The sequence below is a fragment of the Parus major genome, chromosome 1A, assembly GCF_001522545.3.
Source record: "Parus major isolate Abel chromosome 1A, Parus_major1.1, whole genome shotgun sequence".
Taxonomy (NCBI): Eukaryota; Metazoa; Chordata; class Aves; order Passeriformes; family Paridae; genus Parus; species Parus major.
In genome coordinates this window covers 13,518,953-13,539,174 of record NC_031773.1, presented here as the reverse complement: position 1 = coordinate 13,539,174, position 20,222 = coordinate 13,518,953, and the positions used below count along the sequence as shown (strand labels likewise).

Below are 20,222 nucleotides of genomic sequence, written 5' to 3'. Positions count from 1 at the left end.
TTGCTATGCAGCAGAGATGCTCAACAGATGTTTTCACAGGCAAGCAATCTCATCTGCTCACAGACAAACATGGGTTCAGCCTCAGTGCTCAACATCACATTGAGATGCCTCTTACAGAGAAGTGGCACGGAACAAAACTGCTTGCAGCTTTGCATCACTATAGTCTTATAAATAAGACTTCATATAAGACTTCCAACTACAGATATCCCCATGAGATATCTCCGTGAAATTTTGAGGGAAAACACAGGAAAAAAAAAATCTGAATTTAGGAAAAACAGAGAAAATTTATATAGTGATAACACTGTCCATTACACTAACACTATGTATTTGACTACACTGGGCTGAAGAGAGACAACAGTGATTGCACCGCACCCATCAAGTACCAGACTACTCAAATTCAAACCATGCTCCTTTCCTTATGCCCGTGTGTTTCCTGCTCTCCTGATCACACCTAAGTCGTGACAGCCTACAAGTATCTGCCAAATAACCTCAGCGAGCCCGATTAGGAGGAAGAAATCTAGCTGCCAGTTGCAAACCATGCAGGGGGGCAAACGGGCTGTCCCTCAGCTGCTGCTGTATGCATTTGTTTCAGTTCATTATGTAACAGGATCCCAAAGCACCCCGAGACTTAAATGTAGCCACCTATGCAAAAATAAAACTATCTTCCAAAAAACCACAGCACTTCTTAACACTGGTGATTTATGAAGTCCCTTGATGTGTGCAAAGGGAGGAAATCACGTCTCATATAGAACAGTTTAGAAATTCTTCAAAGCCCAGGAGTAAGGGCTATGAAGAACATTGATATCAAAGACAGTGACAAAGAGGACGGTAGTAGACCAAACAAGAGAAACAAATGTACACATGCACAGCTATCGCCCACCTGCGTTTCAACACACTTCAGCATTAGTTAAAAAGCTGGAAGCCGTACGCAGGATATACAAACTAAAATAAAAACCTGTAAAGCATGTCGAGACTAAACACATGCCCCCATCGTTTACTGCTGCTACAGTCGCCTGCACAGGTGGTTCATGAGAGCTGAAAAAGCATTTTGTTATCACGAAGGGGCGAGGGAAAGGCGGGATAGCATGAGGGAGAGCGGCCAGGAGCGCCTGCAGGGCGTGAGGAGAGACAAGGATTCCGAGAAGAGAGCAGCCGCTTTACCGGAACGTGGAGGCATCGAAGTGGCATTAGGGAAGGAGAAGGAGGAGCAGAGGAAACAGGTGCAGAAGAGCGAATATGGAGATGAGCGGTAGGAGTGGCTGGAAAGGGGGTGGAGGAGAAGAAAGTCCTGGAGGTTGAGAGGTGAGGGCTGGGGAGATTGGAAAGGATATGGCGTGAGGGAGGGGCAGCGAGGTGACGACGAGGGCGGTCAGCGGCAGCCGCAGCGGCCCTGAGGGTGCGGGCCCTTGGAGCGGGCTGGGGCGGGAGCGCCCTCGGCCAATGAGTAGGATCCACGCTCAGGGAAGCGGGAGGAGGCGCCGGGGAGCTCCGGCCGCCCGCGGCCCCGCCCGGGAGGGCCCGGGGAACCCCCGCTCCCCGCGGCCGGAGGCGCCGGGAGCCGGCCCAGGGCCGGGACGGAACGGCGCAGTGCAGTCCCGCAGGTGGTCACTGCCGCGGGGTTTGCTCACGGGCTGCCATTTTCTTGGTCTGTCTCTAGCCGGTGTCAATAAAAACAAGGTTTTGATGAAAGATAGACTTGGTCTCTAATCTTTAACGTCAGTTTTCCAACTCAACCTTACTTCTGGTCTTCTGAGAGATCCTTTTTTTAAATCACCCTAGGGCAGATTTCTTGTCATAGAGTCTCAAAAGAAGAACAGCCCTGCTCACTGAAAGGAGAACGATGTTAAAACTCCTGATGCGATCTGAAGCAATCCCATTTCCCATTAATTCACTGTATAAACAAAATGGCTTTCTTCTACGTAGTCACCACTGTTTTCGTACATAATTACTTACCACTACAAGTTTTTTTAAAGATAAATTAATCCTAATTCTTATATTGAATATTTCTGTCACGTAGCTAACGTTTAAGATGCAATTTATAGAGCATGAAGCTCATGGGGAGCTCGCAGGGCAGATGAGATAAGAGCTGTGTTGCACTGCAGGGAAGTACTGTGAAAGCTGTGTTTGAAAAATGTTACAATGTAATCTTCCTGGAATTTTTTTTATTTTTTTTTTTTTTCTTTTCCTTAGAGTTTAAATTGTTTGGTGCAGACAGATAACCACCTCAAAGTTGTGTCTTTCATTCAGTAGAGATTTGCTGTATGTTGTTGCTAGATTGTATAGTATCTGTGGGGAGGAAAGGTACATCACTCACTGAACTGAATTCCTGTCCAGATTATCAATGTCAGGTTGGTAATAAAGCCTGCTCTTTCACTGCTTGGCTATTTTTAGTGATTAGATCATGATTACAAAACAGAAATATTTTGATAATTGATCAAGTTACATAGAAACACAAATCCTTCCACATAATGTTCTTGAATTGTCTAAACATAGCACAAGGCCATATGAGGAGACAAAGACACACTAGTGTATGCCATGACCTTCAGTATTTCTTTCATTTTAATGTTCTATTTTCTGTTCTTTGGAACACAGTTTTCCTGAAAAAAAACCACGACCATTAATAAGCAGGTTTCTCAAAATTTCTTTGAAGCTGTATTCACAATTATACTATATTTTACTCTTTTGCTACAACTTTGCTCGATCCCAGCATAAAACTTAGTCTTGAAAAATATCACTAGTCTTAAAAACATGGATGGTAGGAGGTATTTGGCCTTCTGCAGGGTTACCTGGTTGGGAATGGTGTTAGCTGGCATAGTGGAGGAACAAGAACCATTTGCCTTGGTAGAGGAAAAGACATTGCTGTTTGTTAACTGCGTTAAAGGCACTAAAGTCTTTCTCGGGATTTGGGAGAGGTCTGGATAAGCCATATGTGAGGTGATAGTGATACTAGCCTATTCATAAATAGTAAATATGGCATAGTCTTACTAGTATTTTATCAAAAAGTTTCAAGTTGTTTTGACACTTGTGGTGTTAGAATTATACTAGTAGTATGCATATAAGGTGATGCTTAGTCAGCAGAAGACAGCATATTTCCCCAAAGTTATTGTAAACTCTGTGTAGTATGCACATTTGGTTATTTGGGCTCTATAAGAAATAAGATTTTTGTATTTTCTTGTAAATTATTCCCATGATGCTCCCGCAGGCCAAACAGATTATCAGGAACTCTTGACAAAATGGTAAGAAAGTTTTGCTTTACAAGAATATTATTTTGATTTCAATAATAAAGAAAATTAACTCCATATATTGCTGAGGGCTTTTAAAATTTGCTTTATCATGCTTGTTGCTTTCTGTAACAATTTGAATATGATTAGTGAGAGCTGAACCTTGTAAAAATAAAAACTGGTTATTAAGCTTTATCTAGTCAAAGCATAATCTGTCAATCACCAGGGTTTTAATTAATTTTCAGGACACTCTGCAAGGCAATCTGAAGGGGTAAGGATACTCTTAGGTGAGTACCTCATCATGGACCTCCAATCCATCCTAACTCTTCAAACAGCTGCTGTATTGCTGACTTGCCCACTCAGGGAACAGAGACCCTGTAGCCATGTGGGTGAATTGACCTGGTGTATTTTTAGCCTCTGTTCCTGCATGGCAATACTTTTTTTATCAACTGCTAGCACATGGCACTTCTTTCATGCCTGTCTGTCTAAACCACAACTTTCAGCTACAACTTTGAACATATTCTCTGTAATCCCCTGCCCAGCTCTCTTCACGTCTTCCTTTCCCAGTCTATGTCTCTATGATTACCTGTCAACCTTCTCAAAATATTAAATCTTTTTGCTGCCAGGGTACCTGAATCAGCTGCTTCTCCGCCCTCTCCCCAGTTTCAAATTGATCCTCACTTCCCCAAAGCTCTGGTCCTTTTCTATTTTCTGTTGCAGACTACTTACCCTGTGAGATGTAGCAGAGACCCTGAAGTGCCATCTGGCTCAGGGTTCACAGGCACCTACTCCCTTGACCGTGCTGCCAGGACCTTGGCACTGTCCTCCACACAGGTGGTCAGCAGGGGAAAGATTGCTTCCTGCCTCCTTCTGATGAAAAGGAACTGCTTCAATAATGGCTTTTGAAAGCAAGAAGCATTTCCTTCTCCAGCTTTGCTGCTAGCATTTTCTGTGCTTGGCTGGGTTTCCATCATACCCAGCTGCTCCCTCCTGGTGGTGACATTACTTTTCCTTTCATCTGACAAGAGACCAGCAAAGTGAAGTAAGACAAATTTTTTCCACTTTCTTCCATCTGGTACAATTAAATACTTGAGAGAAAGCAGAGCTTATATATTCTTGATCCTGGGGAAGATATATAAATCTGTCCACCAGTTACCAGCTTACTAGCAGGCAGTGTTCTGGCTGTGCTACTGTTATGCTGGTTATATCATTAGGGTCCATGACAAAATCTAATTATTATTCTCACTTATGTATGATTTCTGTGTGATGCTTCCTGTGTTTGTACAGATTCCAGATGTTACAGGATAGATGCAGTTAAAACTAAACAGCTGATAGCTAGCCATCATTCTGTTATGTTGTTAGGTAATTAGCATGCATATGTTGGTAGATTTCACAGAATCTCAGAATAGTCTGAGTTAGAAGGGACTCAGAAGGATCATCAAGTTCAGCTTTTAAGTGGATGGCACATATGGGGATTGAACCCACAACCCTGGCATTATCAGCACCATGGTCCCACTGACTGATACCTCTGGAATACCTCATTGAATCAAAGTTCATTTGGGACTAAAAATTAAGCATCTCCAAAATGTCAGTTTAGCTCTTTATATTGCCAAGACCTCAGGATCATCTGAGTCCTGTCTGCTCTGTTCTCACTGTCTTCTGCAACCAGGGACCTTGTGGGTGACCACAGGAGAAGGGCTGTGTGAGGACGCTGTAGTGGTGCACAGCCAGACACCATGCCTGTCATAGGTGTTGGTAACATCAGATTTATCAGTAATTTCTCTGTGCAGACAGATCTTTCTGAAGCTTCTGCATATTTCTGAAGATTTATTAATTTCAGCCTAGTTGTGTTTTTTCTGTCTTTTAGTGATATGTGCTACTTTTATTTTTCCAATTATATGAGAAAGAAACCATTTCTTCCAGACAATGAAATAAGGAGAAAGAAAAGTTATTTCAGTCCATCTCACCTTTACTAACCAAAATGAATATAAATGAACCTAAATTGTTTTAGTCCATGTCAATCTGAAATATAATATTTAATTTTGAAGTCCTTGTAAAAAAAAAATAAAGAGAAACTATGAGGGCAGAATTCTTTCATTTCAGAGACCAGTAGTTTAGGTGCCTCCCAGGAGGGTGGAAAAGCTGATTTCACTTTGTGCTTCTGACTGGAGAACCAGATCCAGTGGCTCCATGGGAACTCTTTAAGCACTGAGCTCTGGTAGCTCTGCAGTGAATGCTCTTGCTGCTGCTGTCACTGCTGTTGTCCTCCAGTGGACATGACCTCTCTGCTGTTTGCACTTCTCAAACTGAAGCTGTCACCCTTCTGTCAAGTTCTCCACCTGGTGATCTCAATTTCCTAGGGTTTTTTCAGGGAGCTGTTTTTCCTTTGATTCATTTTTAAGTTGTGGTCTCTTGGCTTCTGATTTCTGTTTATTCAGTCATTGTCATTGTCTCCCATCCCCCTCCCCACCCCCATCCCCTGCCAATAAAACCCCCCAAGCATCTGAGTTCTCAAACAGACCATAGTATGGAAGGTTTTGACATTGATAAGAAAATGTTTCTAAGCCAGTGGGCCAGGGATTCCTCAGGAGCCAGAGAGATTTTCTGAGATAATTTTATATATTTAATATATTTTTCAAGATAATTTCTAAATAACATCAATTCAACCTTTTCAAAGGAATTTACTTGAACCTAGAGAAAAATACTTAGGACAATTTAGGCTGACATGAATGGAAAATCTAATAATAGGGACATAAAACAGGACATGGCCACAAATTTGGACAAATAAAAATAGGACAATCTTTTCTTAGCATTTTCAGCAGTACAGAGACCATTAGCAGAATAAGAGCACTGTAATGCCCTAATAACAGATACAGTGGTGCAAAGAGCTTTCCGGTGAGAAGCTTCATGTTTAATGTTGCAATAGCATATTCCTCTTCTTTTTTCTTTCCAGTTCTCTCTGCTAAGCTTTCATGTGCATTAATCCATTTTTTTTTCTCTTAAATTTAGGGAGAATAACTATTTCTGATTAATAGGCCAGAAAAAGCAATGAAAAATAAAAAAAATCAAGTCCTTTTTTATTGTTATGAGAAGGTTCCCTTGAAAGAGTCTCCTCCAGTTGTACTGCATGAACTCACTGAGTAAACTTAACATGAGAATGCGACAGGGCATGTGACAGATTTCAGGATGAGAACATCCTCCCAGTCCTACTGCCAGCAGGGAAGTGTCAGGACTTTAGGAAATAACATGAAACATTGTATCTTGAACACATGTAGCTTGACTAGCACTTTTAAAATCACACTGGTATTTTAAAATAAATACACCATCTTTGTTGTGCTTCAGGAATGTTATTCTCCAGTCAGGTACTCCTGCTAAAACCACAGTGCTGCTTCCCTCTCCCCACCCCTCCAATTGGAGGCACAAAGGCAAGGGGTTGAAATAAGAACAATTTACTGGAAACAGCAATGAGATAAGAAAACCAAGAGTAAGAGCAACAATATTAACAACAGAGGTGTACAAAAGAGGCAGTGATTCACCTGCAAAAATGCTCACCATGGACCCCTTGACAAATAAACAATGCTGGAGGGATTCTCCCTGCCATGATTACTTCATTGGAAGGAAAGAGAGTTCCCATCTCCTGCCCCTAGCAATGACCCGAGCTGGTATTGAATAGTATCAGGGTCCTGGCCATGTACCCTCCCAGCTACTGCAAAAAATTAACCTGTCCTGGCTGAAACCAGGACAGTCTTTAGTGATGATTACTACTATCAGCAACTCTGTGCCTGACAGGGAGATAATATTCGAGTTGAAGCTGCATTTCTTGTTTGTGGTGGAAAATCAAGACTTCAAACTTGCACACAAAAAGTGAAGGGCACTGTGGGGTATTGTGACTGTAAGAAAAAGAAGAAACTGCTCATAAATTACACATGGACTTGACATCCTTTTGAATTGTGGAAAAGCTCTTTAAAAATATTTATTAAACACAAGTTTAAAAGTAGGTGCTTCCTCCAGGATGCACAATATGGAGGAGCAGTCAGGCAGTGGGGTGTGGAGGCAAAGAGGCTGAGGGGTAGCCTTTCTCTCCCATCATGTCTGAATTCTGTAGCATATCCCTCTGCTGTCCTCAACTCTCTCTTGAACAGATTTATGAAAAAAACCCCTTCTCTTACACGATTGTAAACTTACAATTCATTCTGGTTTTGATATTCAGTGCTACATTCTCCCAGTATGTAAAACCACAAAAAACCCAGTCTTTGCCTTTGAGAAATTGTACTTTAGGCATAAGACAGTCTTGAAGAAATGAGTGCAGAAACAAAAGAGGGGAGAGAGAAATTTAGGAAGATCATTTTGATTTTCAGACCATTAGATTTTGTTTAAAGTTTTGGCCATGGGTAGGATTCATCTCAGTGGAGTTTAGTTGCTTAAAATACAGCAATAAAATACATCTGTCCTTAACTAAGGAGCTGAGCTTCCCATAACCAAAATAAAACAGCAGATACGTCCAAAAGGGGATTTATCTCTTTAAGGTGTCTAAAGGAGGTGGTGGCATTAACTCTGTAGGGTTCCCTGTCTTTCTCCATTGACATGAAGGAAGCCCAAGTGATTTGTTTAGATTAAATACTTACCTTTTTTTTTTCTTACTTTCACACAGTAAGAATAATCCTAGACTCAAATAATTTTATTTCTTATTGAAAATTTAAAGTGGTGGCTCTACTCCTGCCTCTTCCCTCACTGCTGATTGATGTCTGTGAAGGGAATATATGCTGCAATGCTAGAAATTCCCATCCTTTGTGTGTACTGAGGATATGCCTTGGGCCTAAGCAATGACAGCCCTTGGACCTGTGATGACTTGAAAAATCACACACCAGTGCTATCTACCCTGCAGCCAGCATGGGACGAGTGATGCATTATAAATCCAGATCCTTTACCAGTGCAGAGATTAAAGAAGCAAGAAAGAAGTTTCTTAATCCCTGCCTCAAGCAGTTTAAAACATCCTTCTTGCTTGGGGTCCTACATAAATCTGAACACAAGACTGGTTATACTCTGCAAATAAATCTTCCTTGATATTTACTTCTCACATAACTTTTCTGTAACAAATTCTGAATTCCCCACAAAATATGCTAATAAAATGTCAACTATTTTATAAATTAGTAGCATCATAGTAATAATACTTTCTTCACTTATATGTGTCTCTTTCAGGCAACATTTGACATACAGTTTGCACATAAAAGGTAAAACTAATATCTTAATATATCATTTAGTCTTTTTCCTAATACCAAAACCCCTAAGTATAAACAATCTACAATAATTAATCATGCATAAGTGCAAACCAAATGCAGATTAAATTGGCCTGAAAAAAAGTCACAAGTAATTTCCACATGCATTTCAGGAAAATAATTTCAAAAAATTTAAGTATAAGAATTATATCTGCTAGAGTTAACAATCATAAGAATTGCAGAGGACGCTGGTACTGAGCACTGCAGTAGGATGAGAGAACACGTCTTTTTTTTCCAAAGGAATAGGAACAACCAAAAGAAAAGGCAGTGATTAATTTGTAAAACATATTTTGCTCACATAGAAAGCCTTCTGTTTAAGGATGTGTGATGATACTTGACAGACTATCATGAATTAAGCCTTACAAATAGTCAGAGGGTAAAATATGTCATCTCTAAAATTGTGTATCAAGGTAACCTGACATTGTGTAAACTGTAATCACAGTCACACATTTCAACAAAGACACCAGAAAACAGTGGCCAGCTCTGTGCTTGAGCTGTTGAACACCATTTCATGGCTGCTCCATCACTGTTTTGCCCATGACCATGCTGTACCCCACACATCAATCCCTGGTCTGTGCTTGCTGCTGGGGACAGCCAAACTTGTGCTGAAATGCCAAGACAATACTCAAGTTGCCCTGTTGTCTTCAGTTTTAGATTGAGAAAAAGCTAGCGCTCACACTGATGATCCAGAGTTTGAACTGTTTCAGATTTGGCTCAATATATTTACAGAAGTGCAATCACAGCTGTCTGGCAGGCATGTTTACAGTCACCTCAGAACCCCAAACAGCCCTCCAGACCATTCACACTCCTGCTGTGAGGAGTTATCCTTTTTAGCCCATGCTCAGATAATCCAGAGCCACAAGACTTCTGATGTTAACTAGCTATAAAGACTTTGATGTTTGGTTTCAAGACCAACTGAACAGATGTTTAATTAAACAACAGACAAAGTGTTCTTTGCCAGCGTTTTAAGAATCTCAGCCTTCTGTTTTCAGTTGCATGAACTTTTTCTGCCATGAACTTAACCTGTCACAATTGTCTTTCAATGAATATATTTGCTGATGCCAGAAGCAGAAAGAGTTCACAAATCAAGCTTTTGACAGGTAGCAGGCTGGGTCTCATTCTCATCTACACCTTGGTGCCTCGGGGGACGTGCTGTCTTCTCCAGCTGAAGTGCACAGGTATGCCTTTTCTTGCTTCCCTCACTCAGCTCTGTTCATTCCCAGCTGCGACACTTGGCTGCCTGGAACCCAGGTAAGACTTCTTCAGTATTTAATTTTCCTGTTAAGAATGGAACCAAAGTATGTTGGGGTTTTTCTGGTCCTTGTTTCTCTGTTTAAGAAAGTCAGGTTTAGAGAATATCACTGGTATTACATGTCACAGTGTTAGGGTAGGAATTGTATGTGTACCTGCCAAGATCACTCACCATGGGCACCTGTATTTCACTACAGTGCTGCCACAGTGATTGCATCTTAAATCATCTCTGAGTCTGTCCATTTTTCTGACAGAGTATAAAATTTAAAGTCCAACACAGGAGGAAAATATTTGCTCAACTTTGCCTCGGACAGTGGATCTGTGGCCAGATCTCTCTGTAGCCAGGGAGCGAGGCACAGCTGCATGGATTCTCACCAGCATCACCTCCCTGTCACATGCCAGGCTCTCTGTGGTTGTGGCAGGTGAGAGTAGCTGTAGCAGCATGAAAGCCTGGTGACTCTTGCTAGCTTTCCCTGCTGAAGTATTCATCTAAGTACAGCTGTTGCGCCATGTGCTGTATAGAGCTGTGTGCACCAAGCCCACATGGAGCCTGTAACATCTGAAGTGCTTTTGTTTATGTTCCCACTACTCTGGGGGTGTATTTCATTTAAGCTCACTCAGTACAGTGATGGCTGTGTGAAGGTGAGGAACAAGAACACAGCTGGGAAGTGGTGCTTGGGGCATGCTCATACAGGGATGCCCCAGCAGCTGGAACTGTTTCAGGGCACACCAGCCCCGGTGGAGAAGGAGATGAAAGATGCAAAGACAGGGGCAGGTTTGGTTTGGGAGTTCTACTTGGTGGCAGGATGCTGGATTGTCTTTTATACCCATGGCTGCATTTTGTTTTTCCAACACAAGTTTTGTGTTGGCAAGTTTCACTTTCCTTCAGGTAAATAGGAAGAGGAAGGATGCCACAATGCCATAATCAACCTCTCTTGGACTCATACTGAGGCTCTCCTGTATAAGTTTTTTGCACTGATGCTGATATTACCTGGTTTTCTTCACTACACCTTAAGATGCACTTAATGTCATGTCTTTGACAAAATTTATAGCACCTGACATCAGGCATTTCTCAGAGGCATCTTCATTAGGATTCTGACTATGTTTTAAGTTAATGAAATCAAACAAGAACCTCCAGAAAAAGAGCTAGATCTCTGCAAACAGCCCTGCTGAATATACTTAGAATTGAGCTGCTTTTATTTGAATACTACAATATTTATCTGATAGCATTCTGGTTATATTTTACACTAAGTGTGAGTATGTTTTCACAGTCTACTCTGAAAGCCCTTGTGAAGTGCTCCTCTGCTTTCATGCCAGTTTCAGTGCCAAATCATCATGGGATTTTTTTTTCTACAACTAAACCAAAGCCAGGGTTTCCTTTTAGTCTTTATATTTTTATTACATCTCTGTCCCTTTACTAAAGGCTGGTTCTGGGTACACCTGTGTGCCCTAATGAGAGGGAGCACCAAGTGATGGACTAGTTTTTCTCTTGCAGCAGTACCAGTCACAGTTTGATGGGGAGGCATGAAGCTGGGGCTGGCCATCCTGTTACACCTCAGTAAGTACAGATGCTACAGTTACTCAGGCCAATTTTGAAATTTTATCATGATTTACATACCTCTCCAAGATTTTGTCAAAGCACATCTTTTAGGAAAATGCTGTTGAGAAACACATGACAGTGAATCCTTATTCCCCACTCTCCTGCCAGTGAGGGACCTACGAGTGATATGAAACCTTTAAGTACAAAGAAAACGTGCATGTTGTGATTGAGTCTGATTCAGGTCCTGAAAGGGGAAATCAACATCTGCTTATGAATAATGAGCATGGATAGGTATAACTGAAAAGAGCAGGTTAACTAAACAGGCACTGATTTACACCTAAGGAGTCAAGTGTCACTCATCATCTGAATTACAGCCTGAGTCATAGACTGAAATCTAGATATAGAATGCTGTATTTTTACTGTTGTAGTTGTGTTTCTAGTTTTCTGTGGAACCTTCAAAGTATCAGTTGTTGGGTTTTTTTAACTGCACCTTTTCTAACAAGTTGAGCCAAGTAAAGCTGAACAGATACAGCCTCCAAGGTACCCATTCCTTTTCAGAGTTTCAGGACAGAACTTGTTTAAAAGAAAAAACCCTGTAAGGGAAGTCTTAATATAATGGGGAAGATACTGAAAGTTGTTTCAGGCAATACAAACAAAAAGTCCTGCAATTATTAAGAGAATTCAGAATTACTCTGTTTATTTATTAATGGCCACTCCATGGAGTCTGAGAGGGTTCTGACACTGAACTAGGGATTCATTGCAAATTAAAAGAAAATCTGAGGGACTCCTGATGGCAATCCTGGTCTCAATCCTGGTCTCATTTCCACCATTATAACTTGGAAATCAATGGAAATAAGTGGAATTAATTAAAATCTGTCTCTATTCACAGAGTCAATTGAAATGCTCACTGTTCCTTTGTAGGATTGCTGGCAATGAGTATATCAGGGCGGGAAGCATAATAAATTATTGCTCATGGCAGATTGGCATTTTTTCTGAATAATGTGCTGAAAAATTAAGTTTTAGCATAGATTTGCAATATACTAGCTATATTTTTTATGATTATTTTGCAGCAGGTGCATTCATTACTGAAGCTCTTTAAGAAACTTATAAGTAAGGACAAAAGGGGTACAGGCAAAGGATAACTGAGTTTGCTCAATGTGCTGGGATTTAACTGATTTTGTCTGGATAGTACCGCTGGCTATACAAAACAATTTAATCTTTCTTTGATCTTCTTTTATGTTCAGTGCTGATAACACCCCAGCATGCACAGCATGACTGTGATGCTGGGTCCTGCCACCCAGCCCTTGGGGACCTTCTCCAGGGCCGCAGCAAGCAACTGACAGCCTCATCAACCTGTGGGATGAACAGCCCTCAGAAGTACTGCATTATAGGCTACCTAGAGGTTGGTTTGCTCTTTCTCTTTTAATAAACTGAACTCTTCTTACTAACCATATTCTCACTCTTCCTACTAACCATATTCTCATTTGTACACGGAATTTGCCCAGGCTAAGAAGTTCCTGTGGGAGTTATCTGAATAATTATCAGACAGTGTGACACTAAGTCTGGTGGAAGGCTGTGCCTCACTGCAACACATATGGAAGGTTTGGCAGCAAACAGCCCCCACAGTGATGTATATCTTCTCAAGGGGGAGAAACATCCCTGAGATGCAGAGAGATTGAGCACAGGGATTTCTGAAGGAGCTTTGCTCCACAAGTTCTCTTCCCACTCAGGCCCCAGAGGTGAAGCCCATGGTCTGTGTGTGTGAGTGCAGGGGGAGTGGAGTCCCAGAGGCTGCAGGACCTTCTCTGGAGGACATGTTCATATGGCGTTGAGGCAGCCTGTGAAGAGATTCACACCATACACTCTCCTATCTTTTGATCTGAAATAAGGCCAGTGTTGCTGAAAGCAGAAAGCTGCTTCTGAAAAGCGAAGACCTAATTCTGTGGTCCAGGTTTTGGCTGTGTGGGTGGGTCAGCAGATCCAAAATGTGTCTGATCAGAGGGGTGCTTCTCATTCCCTGGCTGCAATGATGAGGGGGAAGCACTGGGTATATGGAAGGTGTGCAGAAATGAGGATTCCTCTGTTGTACATCCTGGAGGACTTGGCCACACTGAGCTAATAAATTGTCACAAATAGAAATATTTTCACTAAATAACAGCCTAGGCTGAAGAGGAAGTTAAAATACAGCTTAATTTACAAGCAATTGAAAATAATTACAGTTCATGACCTTCTAGCTTAATGTTGTGACACATCTGCAGAGTAAAGTATGGACATGGAACCAAGAACTGTTCCAAGTTGCACATTGTATCAACAGTTTTCTGCAAAATGTCTCTCAAAATGTAAATATCTCTTTCCTTTGTTGAAATAGCCTGAATCATCTTTATGGCCTTAAAGTTGGATGATTGCCTTTTACTCGTGGTTTCTAGGGGGAGATCAAAGAGCAATAAAAAATTCATATTTTCACTTGCCTGTACTTATCCTTTGAATTATGTAAATACAGACTCATGAAAAGAAGCAGCTGTTCTGCAATAATCCCTGTGATTTCTGCTTCAGCATATCTTGACCCCTGGCTGTTATCTCATGAAGAGGGTGAAAACTACAAATTCTGGTGCTTTGCAGAGCTTGGGGGAGAGAGATGATGCTCTGGCAATGTGTTCTGTTCCATCAGTTTGCCTTAAATGTGTTGTCACCTACAGTGCATCAGAGTCCCACTTCGCTTTCAATTTGCTTTCTCACCAGCACATTTTGAATTCTTTGCTGGAGGCAGACCAGGAAGTTTTGCATCTTGCATCTTGTAGACCAAAGTTCTTCCTCTCCCAGTTCCCCTCCTGATGACCTGTGTCAGGCTTCATAAAAGCAAACCTTACTCATGAAAGTGGGTATTAGTCAACGTGCCAAGCTACTAAGGTTGGATAGGATTTAGCTGGGATTCAGATGGGGGAAAAAAATAAAATTCAACTGCTTTGTGTTTGGAAAGAAGTGCTACAAATAATTTTTAGTCTTTAATATGTCTTGCTGTTTTTAGAATATAGGTTAAGTGGGTTTTAGCTAAATGATTGGATTTACTAGTTACACATGTTTTGAAAGGAAAAGCCAGGGCACTCAGTGTCGAGGAGAATATAAAGCTGAACAATTCAGAGGCAAGTGGGATCTGCCAGGCATGAACATCCACATACTTGTCTTTTGGAGCAGATTTTTATGGAACAACCTTAAGTTGCCCCCATGTCTTATTGTATGTCTATAGAAACCAGAGTGTGGGTGTGCACAGTCCTTCCAACTGCTTCAACAGACTGAGGTCTCCTTACCAGAGCTTTGTGAAATGAGATGATAGAGCAATTTTTTAATTTCACTCTCATCTTCTTAAATGTGCATTCATACACTTGTCAAGTGTAGCATAGAATGACTGAATATAATACATAATTACCATGTTTAAAATACATGAATTATACCATACCTGTAAATCTATATCTCTTCATTTATTTAAATGCAAATAATTCCCAGGTGATTTCATAATGGAAAGATGTTAAAACTACTCCTGATTCTTCTCTGTGGATCCTGAGTGTGCCAAGAGGGGTGCTTCTCTACCCATTTCATTCTGGGTCATTTTCAGCCTCCCAGCTATGAGCACTGAACTCATGTCTCCTTCTTCAGCTCCCTCTGGGGTGCTGTGTCATCCCTTCTTCTTCCTGCCACATTCCCCAGCAGCCAGGCACATAGCTTGGGCATCATCTTCTGCTGTGGCTAATTCCCTCATCCTCACACTCAGGCTCTGCCCAAATCTCCTCGAGTCAGTCTGCCCAGTGCATCCACCCCTGCCCACCCTGTTGAACAGTTTCCCAGGGCCCTGCTGGCTGTGATGGCTGCTCAGGCTCTCCATATGGCCCAGCACATGTTATCCCAATGCAGCATGTTAACCTTGTCACCTCTTCTTGGTCTCCCACTCAATCTGCATTTTATCACCTTAAACAGAAACTTCTTGCCCTCACTATCAAAGCCTCTCATTCAGAACTGATATTGGTTAATCATTACTACCTTCATCTTCTGCTTGTAGCATTTTTAAACAAGACCCTTGTATCCTATTGATTATCCTGATTTTCCTCCTTTGCATTGGTTTTAAACTTATCCAGTTTCCCTATGCTTCAAAAGACACTGACACAAAGTGGTGGTGTCATCCCAAAGCAACTACTTACCTTTTATCTGGTCTTACTGGGATCCCTTCTCCACTACTGAAAAAGTCTAATTTTTTTTAAGTATCTGGGGAAGACCATGACCAACACTTAATATGTACATGCTTCATGAATATGCTGGTTCTCTTGGGCTTGTATATGGAAAGTCTGAGTGATTAAAAGAGCAGTCATTCAAAGAAACAAGACAGGTTAAAGCCTTGCAATGGCATAAATATATGTACATCCACTTAATTTTTGCTGGAGATCCAAATTAAGCTTTTATTCTGCTCATTTCATTTTGTAGGCTGAAGAGAAGTGCTTTCTCTGTGATTCCAGATACCCATATAATCCCTATACCCAGCATAACAGCCACATGGTCGAAAATGTTATCACAACGTTTGAGCCTGAAAGGAAAAAGAAATGGTGGCAGTCAGAAAATGGTAAGTTTCTTAGAGAAAACACTACTGCAAAATGTTACTGTGAGATTCCCTTACATAATTGGCTCTCACAAAGTTGTCTTCATGAAGAGATGAAAAAAAACTGCATCTGTTCTTTGATTAGGTAATACCGAGTGATTTAAACGCATTTGTGTGTAGCAAGATAAGATTTCAGAAAGTCTGTTTTTCTATGGACAAGTTTAAGCTCAGAACCTCCAAGAGCTGTCCAGAGGACCTGTGGCAATGCTGGGTTATACATGAAAGCCATATATTTTCCACAGGCTGTCTGCCCTGTCAGAAAATTTTCATTTGGGGCAAAATATACATTTGCTTACAGATGCAACGTAAAGACAGTGTGTAAAACACAAATACCCATTTTAAAAAAAATTATTTTAAAAGCACTAATATTTCAGGAAAAATTAAATAAATCCTGGCTATCAGCTCCCTCATTCTGATACTCCCAAATTCCTTTCCTTCAGGGCTGTTCCTGATGTTTTAATCCCCCAGCTTGTATTGATACTGGGGGTTGTCCTAACCCAGGTGCAGCACCTCGCACTTGGCCTTGACAAATCTCATCAGACTCCCATGGGCCCACATCTTGAGCTTTTCCAGGTCCCTCTGCATGGCCACTGATCCTTCACATGTGTCAACAGCACACTAGGCTTTGTGTCCTCTGCAACTTGCTGAGGATGTGTGCAATCCCAGAATTGATGAAGATAGTATTCTTACAGCTTCTCTGGGAAGACATGCTAAGAGGAATAACATTGACTGTCTTATTTGACATACAGTGATTACGTGAAAAACATTTGAATGGTTGAAAATAAAGGCATAGAGAAATAAGATAGTATGTTACCTCTATTTTGAGTATCCAGCTGAAAATCCATTAGCCTTGTTTTTTTCATGGAGTTTAGCAAGGATCTGTCACTGGCTTTGGACACCACTGCCAATAAACCTGGGGGCCAGCTATGAGAGGAGCTTTCTTTATTCTTTCTATCTTTCTTCTGGGATGAGGTCTCATGCACAGCCTGGTCAGTAAGAGTCCTGACATGGTGCATGTAGATGTGCACAAAGGGGATATCAGCTAAGCTCCTGCAACTTTCTACAGAGAATGTGTGATTTCTGGAGTGGTTTTTTTCCATATTTGTTTTTTTGGAAAGAAGATGCCTGGCGCAGTAGCTCTGTTCATGACAAATTTCACATCTGGAATTATAGAAGGGTGTAACGGTTCTGTTTAACATGAAGAAAACACCTAATTTTATTAGTTCTCTTTTTCTTTCTTAGAAATGAGTAAATGACATGAACGGATTTTATAAAATAAACCTAACTGGATATAAAAACACACAAACCCAGAACTCTACCATGACCACCATTTACAGCCTGAATTATGTGAGCAGGACCTTCAACCACCTCCTGCAGCCTCAGTGACACGCAGCATTGCTGGTACCAGTGCCAGGAAGGGAGCACATCGTATTGCTGCAGAGAGAGCAGTCCAGCTGCATGGCTTTGTGTACAGGGGAGGCCCTAAAGGGTCTAGCTGCTCTGCTGGAAAGGGCATCTCTAAATCCACAATGGGAAAACTGTCTGAGCAACCCCTTAAATGAACTGTGCACTTAATTGTCCTTCTTTTTTCAGGCATTGACCACGTCAGCATTAGATTGGACCTAGAAACTTTATTCCAGTTCAGCCATCTTATCCTGACCTTTAAGGTACATCTTTTACCAGAGCTTTTATGCAATATTATATTCTAATTACTTAACCACAGGAATAAATTGCTTAGAGAGGCAATGAAAACTCCATCTTTAGAGGTTTGTAAGAACAGGTTAGATAAACACCTGTCAAGTATGGTTAAATTTTAGTTGAACCTGCCTTAGGGTCAGAGAATAGAATGAACAGTTTCTTATTTGTGTGTCTTCTGGTCCTATTTTCTATAAATCCAAGAATTAAAACTGAAAAAATACTTTGCAAAATTAAACTCTAAAGATGTAGGACATATCTAAACTGCAGTTGTTCTTTCCATTTAGTTCAGCTTATGTATATCTATTATGATCCAGATGATTACAATTTTTTTTTGTACAAAATTCCTATATTGTTATGGTAAACTTCCTTACTTAGAAAGTAATCACGTATCTATATGAAATGTTACCTTTCCCATTTGCTAGAGAGAGGTTCTAATGAGCTTTTTCAGAGATCCCTGTAACCATCATAGTACCTGTAACAAGCCTATAAGCTCTCAAATTTTAGCATCCTTCAAAGGGGAATATCAATATAGCAACCCCTGAGGTGACTTATTAATGCCTGCTTAGGGAATTCTTGAAATTTTCTTGAAATATTTCTTGCAGACATTTCGGCCTGCAGCAATGCTGGTTGAGCGCTCTGCTGATTTTGGTCAGACCTGGAAAGTGTTCAGATATTTTGCACATGATTGTGCTGCTTCTTTTCCCAACATCTCTTCTGGTCCAGCAAAAAGTGTTGGAGATGTTGTTTGTGATTCAAGATATTCAGACATCGAGCCCTCCACTGAAGGCGAGGTACTGTAAAGTGTCTGTTTGTACACGTTCAAATCATGTGTGGAACTGAAGGTCTCTTGTCTGTGTCTGTGTCTGCTAAAAGCAGAGGCCTATCCTTTGATCCCTTTGGTGGCTGCTCATCCCACCTCTAGAGCTTTATTGATTTGTTTTGCAGGTTGTTTTAAAAGCTTTGGATCCCAACTTTGAAATAGAAAATCCACATGTGCCTTATATCCAAGGTAATGACCTGCATGTTTTGTCCAGAGACACTTTGCTGGTATTGTTTGTTTTGTATGCTGAAAGGGCCAACAGCTCAGCTGGTGTTAAGTCAATGATGTTGAAAATTAAGTACCTAAAGATCTTAGGGAGATATTGTATTATTAAATTAAATGGGCCAGTCTTGTTCTCTAGCCCTGGGGGCAAACAGCAAAGCTCTGCAGAGCACATCCATGGAGCTAAACTGTCTTTCCCTCTGAATTCAGGCCCAATCCACACTGCTTTTTGAGAGCAGTCCCAGAGATGCACATGAACCCATGAAGACAGCGGCTGGGAAAATGCAGAGCCATACCAAGCAGGATGCTAACTCTTACATGTTAACGCTGTGTGCCAGGAGTGGGTCCCTGCACTGCTACTGTAGCCATTACTGGTCTTGCCCAATAGTGAATAATTTTCATTATTTCTTCACTACAGGAAAATTCTTGGATGACTGATTCACGCTGAAGATTTCATACTGTTCATTTTAGAGTGAACTCTGGCTCCTGATTGCTCTCCTTTCCTTCCAGATCTCATTACATTGACAAACCTAAGGATCAATTTTACTAAACTGCACACCCTTGGAGATGCTCTGCTTGGGAGGAGGCACAGTGATCCCCTTGAGAAGTACTACTATGCCATCTATGAGATGGTTGTGCGGGGCAGCTGCTTTTGCAATGGCCATGCCAGCGAGTGCGATTCCATGCAGAACTTACGGGGAGATGTTTTCCATCAGTCTGGGATGGTGTGTCCTTAATTCTGTCTCTAAAAGGGGAGGCTTGATTGTTATTTTGTAAGAGTAAGAGATGGAGGTAGAGAGCAGAAGGAGTATCTCTGATAATCTTTGGATTGACCATTTGCAACTTCTAGTAGTTAAACGTTCCAGTGCAGACTCTTCCTTTAAAATCCAGGGCTGGAATGCACAGAAACTGTCTTTGTTGGCACTACTGTGGTGTTTCAAAAGCAACTGGGACAAGACATGTTGATAATAGCAGCAAAATTCCAGAGCTGTAATGGCGCAAATGTAATGCAGTAAGTAGCCTATGGCATGTGCAGACTTGAATGGCCACTTGTTGGGTGCATTCCACACTCCAGCTGGGCCTGGAGGCTCTGCAGTGGGAGAGGAGGCATTGGCACAAAAAATAGTTGATAATGCAAAGCTAACCATGAAATAGATGAGCTATGAAAAATAGAATGAAATAATCCATGAAAATGGATTAAAAATTCCAGGAATGTGATTGCAAGTTCTTTCCCTCTGGGAACAAGAGTTTTTCCTCCTGGAAAATATGTATCTCACTATGAATACACGTAGGGGGAGAGAGAATATAAAATGTTTAAGGTTCCTTTGATATATCTGTAAGTAATTTTTTTCTAAATGTTGCTCAGCAGCTTTAAAACTATTTGGTTAATGTTTGCAGGTATTCACCAGACCTTTTACGCAAATAATTGAAGTTTATGTCAGCTGAGGGAGCCAAAGAGCTTAAAATTTTCCTGATCTTGCTGACATATCTTAAGCAGATATCCCTCTCCTCTCCTCTCCTCTCCTCTCCTCTCCTCTCCTCTCCTCTCCTC

General features: G+C 41.2%; 1 protein-coding gene across 3 annotated transcripts in view; it reads left to right on the top strand.

The window, feature by feature from the left end:
* Positions 1–4,944: 4,944 nt before the first annotated feature.
* LAMB4 (laminin subunit beta 4) overlaps positions 4,945–20,222 on the top strand; it is a 47,001-nt gene continuing 31,723 nt past the window's right edge. The window contains exons 1-8 of one of the 3 annotated variants that reach the window (XM_033514805.1): positions 4,945–9,675; positions 11,244–11,306; positions 12,533–12,690; positions 15,759–15,894; positions 17,524–17,597; positions 18,231–18,419; positions 18,574–18,637; positions 19,181–19,395. In XM_033514805.1, the coding sequence (XP_033370696.1) occupies positions 11,273–11,306; positions 12,533–12,690; positions 15,759–15,894; positions 17,524–17,597; positions 18,231–18,419; positions 18,574–18,637; positions 19,181–19,395 (870 nt within the window). In that variant the 5' untranslated portion in view covers positions 4,945–9,675; positions 11,244–11,272. Of the gene's footprint in view, positions 11,307–12,532; positions 12,691–15,758; positions 15,895–17,523; positions 17,598–18,230; positions 18,420–18,573; positions 18,638–19,180; positions 19,396–20,222 lie in introns of all 3 variants that reach the window. The other 2 variants (XM_033514803.1, XM_033514804.1) reach the window with 2 other exon arrangements.